The following is a 6,000-nucleotide window of genomic DNA, read 5'->3' as shown; positions in this document are numbered from 1 at the left end:
TGTCAGGTTTAGGTGAGGTGAGTCTCGGCAGCTGGGGCTGCTGCTTACAGCTTCCCAGGCAGAGAGAGAGAAAGAGAGAGAGAGGTGAGAACAAATCCAAGAAAGGTGTGTTCGGATGCTTGGGCTCCAGTGAGACTGGTTAATTACCAGTCACTTGCTGTCTCTCCGAGTTGGAGCTTCTGGCTAAGGAACAGTCGTGCATCAGACAGAATCCGACAACCTGCTATTTATTTCCACATAAAGAAAGTGGCAGGGACTAAGACGCCGAGGACAAGTGTGGAGACAGTCTCTCAAGTGCCAGGACCACAGCCACACAGATGCAGATATCCTCAGCACAGGGCGGTAGTGTGAGCCATCGGGATGCTGAGCCTACTGCTGCTCCTTTGGAGGGAACTGGGGACCAGGGGTGTGCTTGGGACCAAGTGTACTTGCTGCTGGATGAAGTGTATTGATGCAGAACCTTGGATTATGTTCTAGCAACACCCCCTGCCCCCGACACACACACACACGAGAGAGAGAGAGAGAGAGAGAGAGAGAGAGAGAGAGAGAGAGAGAGAGAGAGAGCATCTTTCCCAGAAGCACATCCACACATCCATTCAGATTCTCACAGGGTACAGAACAGTCTCCGACCCCTAGAGAGAGGTTGATTACAAACCACTGGCCTGGAACCCTGAAGAAACAGGTTGATATTGGGTCGAGCACCCAGAGTCTCGGGATTCCTAATGATCCTGAAATTATACTCGAAAGTCACTTATGGGTAAACGTTGGCCAGTTTTTCCAGAAAGAGACGCCAGTGACTTTCGCCAGATTCTCAATGGTTCCTCACCGCTGAGGAGCTCCTTGGCGGCCCAAGAGATGGACTCTGCCTACGCTTAGCTTCTGCTTTTAAGAGAAGAGCACAAACGGGGCTGACAGTTCTAATCAGTACTGGGAGATAACCAGGTCCAGCTAGGAACTGGTTGACAGGGAACTCTATAGCAGAACCTTCATCCAAGTCTTTTTAAGCGTCAAACATACAGACGCCAAGCTAGTTAGTGAGTAGTGATCGCAAAGCCTTTGGAGCTGAGCAAAGAGTCCCATATCCTTCTCCGAGGCCTCGGGTCTGGCTTTCAGAAATCCACCGGTCTTATTCATGAAAGGTCAAAATTCACTACTTGCTGAGCACCTATTATAAGCCTGGTTCTATTGTAGATGCAAAAGGTCCATTGATGTGGACCTTAGCAAGTTACCTGCCCCAAACACAGGTATATGGGGAGCTACTAACGAAGTCATCTCCATGTTAGTTGCTCTCCCACCACTACCCTTGGGCCAGAGAGACCAAAGCCATTGCACCCAGCTGTGCCAGCTGGTGACAACGGAGAAAGAGCAAGCGGTAGTACTCCGTGTGGGCAAAAGATGCAGACGCCCTGAGCAGGTGGGCCAGGCTCAGCCCTGGTGGGTGTTGCTGGAGAGGGGGCTAGGTACGGTGAGGACTCTGCCTGCGGGGGCGGAGGGCGCGGATGTGGGAAAGCAGACTCTGCCCGCAGTTGCCTGGGCCGCCGCGCCTGACCGCCGAGCTGCGCTCGCCTGCTCCCCGCCCTCTGGGACCGTGGTGAAGCTCTGTTCCCCATACTGAGCAGTCCCCCGGAGGCGCTCGGACACGTCCCTAGGCTGGATAAAGATCGACTCGGAGCTCGCTCCCCAGCGAGAAATCTCGCCATCGGCGTGGCTCGCGCGGCCGCTCTGGCCGGGCCTGGGAGCCGCCAGATCGCTATCTGGGAGGCAGAAAGACAGCAGCGCGGCCGCTACCCCCCGCCCTGCGCTCCGCGTGGCTGCGGGGTCCTGGGGCTCGCCGGCCTCCCTTCCCCCCCTTGCACTGCCTTCCCCGCGCTCCCCCCCCCCCCGGGGACATCCGCTTCCCGCCCGCCCGGTCCCCAGCGTCCCTCAAGGCGCCCTCTCCCCACTCGCCAGGCCCCGCTGCCTCCTGAAGGTTACGCGGCGCGGCGGCGGGGCGCGGCAGAGCACGGGGGGCACCCGCCCTCGCCGCCGCCCGCGCCGCCGCCCACCCCAATGCCCGCCGCGCCGGGCCAGCCTGGCTGCCGGCTGCTGCCACCGCAATCCCGGCTCCTAAATCAGCGCGGGGAGGCGCCCCTTCCCCCACCCGGCTCCTCGGGCTCCCCGGGCCGCGATTGGCCGCGCGTGCGCCCCCCAAGCTTGGGCCCCGGCTCCAGCTGCCGCGCCATTGGCTGCGGGCCTCCGCCAGCCTTTACATAAGCCCGGGCGCGCTCGAGTGGAGTTGTATAAAGCGAGCGCGCGGCGTCGGGGCGGGAGGCTCGAGGCCAGCCCGGGACCAGGGCTGGGCGCTGCAAGGCGGCGGCGCCAGCGGCAGAGGCAGCATCGAGCGCCCGCGCTCCGACGCCCCCAAGCGGTGGGGCTGAGAGAGCCAGAGGATGGCTCCGAGCGCTGACCCGGGCGTGAGTATCCGCTCCTGGAGCCCCCACCCCTTCCGGCGGAGAAAGTTTCGCCAGCCTAGCGCACCCCTCCCCGCACGCCCCCAGGGGTGGCGGGGATGCAGCTGGGGACCTGGGAAGATCGGGACTGCGAAGGCGGCGACGCTGCTCCCAACTTGCCAAGAGGCGCTGGACTCTATTGGCGCGCAGATCCTCCCCGCGGGCTGGGGGCAAGGCGGGCGCCAGGCTGGAGGTGGTGGAAGAGATGGGAGCCGAGGTGTGGGGGTGACAGCCCACAGTTGGCAGAGAACGTGTTAGTGGCACAGAGGATGGAGGTCAGCGGTTTGAGAAGGGGGCAATGGGGCTAGTAGGGGGCGGAGCAGGTGAAGGCTGTGCTGAGGGTACCCGGGGAGTCACCCAGCTGGCGGGCTCAGTTTGGGGACGACTAAGCTACCATCCTCGGCCGACTGCCAACGCTTCCAGGTTGGGGAAGATCCCCCGGGGCATAGCTCTTCTCCCGGGAAGCCGAGCTGTCTCCCCTTGCACAGCGCTGAGTGGCAGAGTGCTCCCGGAGCCAGCCCGGTACACAGCGTAGCTGCCAGCCGCCTTTTGCTGGACCGAGGTGTGGTCTGGCTTTCTAGCTAAGGATGTTTCAGGCAAGCTCTTTTCTGGCATTCTAGGGGAACCATGGGGTCCCCCCCCCCCTTGATCTTATGGAATCAGATAAAGGTTTTGGTGGGGCAGCAGGCAGGCTTGGGGGCATGCCCAGCAATGCAGCGTGATTCTTTTGCAGTACAGTAGTTGGGAGCCCTGGTTAGTCCCGCTTCTGCAGAAACCAACTAAAGAATCCAAAGTCATCCCAGCTGGGATGGGAGCCTCCCTAGGGGTGGGGGTGGGGGGTTCCTTCTTGAATGACTAATGATTACTATTGCTATTGGGTGGGTTCACCTACCGTGACATCTGTACATCTCATCCGTCCTCCTGGAAGCGTTCATGAGTTGCACTTGAGGTACCTTCTGGGATGGGTGCAAGACTTCGAAAAATGAAGCCAGTTGGAAAAGAAAGCAAGAAGGTTCCCAGAGTAGAGGACAGCGGTTTGATGCTGTGTTGAACCTGGGAAGAACTCCTGGGGAAAAGCTATCAGGGGAGATTTGAAACCATGATAACTTGGGACAGGAAGTACCCACGTTGAATTAAAGCAGATCCAGAGACTTGAACAGTTCCTCACACTTGGGTATTGAGACAGAGACGTGGAGGGTGGAAAAATGGGAATATGAACAGTTGGCCCAATATGGTCTTCAAGGAGGCGTTTTTTCCCCCTCTCTCTTTCCTGTCTTGGTTAAAAAGCCTCTTCTGGAGGCAGGTTCTAAAGTCAATTTGGTAGGCAAGGAAGGGAGTTTAGTTCTTGGTGCTGGACTAGATTAGAACACTTTGGTCTCCAGTTGGTGCTGATAGATTCTGGAGAAGGTTGAAGGCTGCCGGTGGCTTCTGCTCTTGTAGCTGATGGGTTGGGGTTGAGCCATTCACCGTAGTACAACCCTACCAATGGGCATGTGTTCAAACTCCTTGGATACCTGCGTTAGGCTAATGATTTTATGTGTGTGTGTGTGGGTTTACCAATCCATGCCCACCCCACCCCCATTCCCTGTTTGCTTGCAGTCAACATTTCTTGCTGCATTTCCCAAGACCTTCTTTCCATTAGGGATGTGTGCAGTGATATACCTGCTTGCTGCTCTGTCTTCCTTTCTCTGTCTGGACTACACCTGGCCTTCTGAACCCTGGTGCTTATTCTTTGGCACCAGGGTGTTTGGTTAAGGTATCCTATGGTTGCATGGAGGAGCCCTGTGAATGAGTAGACCAATGGCCTATGTAATGCCGAGACTGAAACACAGATTCTTAGAGAGACTAGGCCAACGACCAGGAAATTCTTCTGTTAAACAGGTTGTGACCACCTGAGTTGGTCCTCAAGCTCTCCTGCCTCCTTCCAATCAGTGGAAGCTTGGAGGTGGAGCGGGCTCCTTGGTGACCAGTAGGGGGCACCAAAACCACCTAGCTCAGGACTAGTGACTTGTTTCTTACCCTTCACTGGCCATAGTAACTTAATGCTTTAAGAAAGCTCAGGCTACCAACCCCTCAACAATCATCCATTGTGATTGAGGACACTGGGACTGGGACCCTTCCACCACATGTCCTGTGACTTCAGGTGGTCCTAGGACTTCAGAAGCAGTGGGATGGCAGAATATTCCGGGGAGGCAGAGCCGATACATAGCCCCGCTTGCTCTCTGAGATCATTGTTTTTTTGCTTGGTATCTGTGTATTCTTTGAATTCTTGGAACCTAAGAATATTTAAGACTAGAAAAAAGAAGAGAGGAGCACTGGGGAGTATCTGGTCCACCTCACCCCGTTCCCAACATTCCCCTGTACAATGTATTTACAAAAAAATTCAGCTGAAGTAAAAGTAGTATCTTGCCCAAGGTCACATGGCTGTTTGGTAGAAGAGATGGGGCCAAGCCCCAGGATTCCCAGTTCCCTGTTTGGAGCTTTCTCCACTCCAGTGACCTGCTTCTTCTGTGCTGTGAAAATGGACATATGTTTCTACGCAGTAGGCACTGGTAATTACTGACTGGCCAGACTTGAGTATACTAATAGCTTTAGTAAATTTAGGGAAATTTTCTTTGCAAGAAGACAAGGGCAGATAAAGCTCTCATAATGAACATACACGGGCTGTAAAATTCCAAGTTATCCTCTCTCCTCCCTCCACTGTCTTGTCTTATTGCTCTAAATGATCTTTAGGCAAAAGCTGTGCAACTCCGTGCAATGGAATCAGAAATGCGCAGGCCCTCACCAGATAGTCTTAGAACCTAAGGCGAGGCCTAGACATCCTCTAAGGCATGCTGGAACAGTCTCTCTGTCCTGCAGTCACACCTCTGCTGGTGGGACCCCCTCAAACTCAGATCCCAGGTGAACTAAAAAAAATTCCCGAAGAGTGTTTCCCCGATGTCCTTCATCCTTGCCGCTCTCAGCTCAAGGTCACCGTAGTAGAGGCTGTGGTCTCAAACAATCCCTTCTCTTCTGGCATCTGGGGCACCTAGAAGATGCTCTCATTTCTGATGTCCTTCTGTTCTGCTGGTCTGGTGGGTCCATGGGTAACTCTGTTTTCCACTATCACCCAGTTTCTTTACGTACCGTATGCACTTCCTTGGGGTTGGTTCTTCTTGGAACTTTAGCAGATTTGGTGGCCTTTCTTCATTAGGAACCCTGGTGCCAATCTGGAATTCTGAGAAGTAAAATCCTCCCCTGCCCTTGAAGGTCACCCAGTGGGTGCTTATTGCCAAGGAAAATGCTCAAGATTGTTCAGCTCTTCAGTCTCACTGACAAGATGGGTCTTCATCCATAAGAAAGAAGGGAGGTGAGGATATAGGCCACCAGAGAGCCATAGCTCCTTTCCTTAAGTGCGATTCCGAGAACTGTGTTTGAGATCCACGTCAGCCTATTTAACTTCTCGGTCTTGATCTGATTCTACGTAAGATCAGAGGAGTATAATTACATTCAGTATAAGAAGAGTATAGGA

General features: G+C 55.0%; 1 protein-coding gene across 11 annotated transcripts in view; it reads left to right on the top strand.

Moving 5' to 3' along the window:
• Window positions 1-1,096: 1,096 nt before the first annotated feature.
• Window positions 1,097-6,000, top strand: part of Crtac1 (cartilage acidic protein 1) — a 149,932-nt gene continuing 145,028 nt past the window's right edge. For 2 of the 11 annotated variants that reach the window (XM_030251093.1, XM_006527372.4), the window contains exon 1: window positions 1,097-2,453. In XM_030251093.1, the coding sequence (XP_030106953.1) occupies window positions 2,430-2,453 (24 nt within the window). In that variant the 5' untranslated portion in view covers window positions 1,097-2,429. Of the gene's footprint in view, window positions 2,454-2,558; window positions 2,765-6,000 lie in introns of those variants that run through there. The other 9 variants (NM_001356589.1, NM_145123.5, XM_030251090.1 and 6 more) reach the window with 6 other exon arrangements.

The sequence above is a fragment of the Mus musculus genome, chromosome 19 (genome assembly GCF_000001635.26).
Source record: "Mus musculus strain C57BL/6J chromosome 19, GRCm38.p6 C57BL/6J".
Lineage (NCBI taxonomy): Eukaryota > Metazoa > Chordata > Mammalia > Rodentia > Muridae > Mus > Mus musculus.
This window is presented reverse-complemented; position numbering and strand designations above follow the sequence as displayed.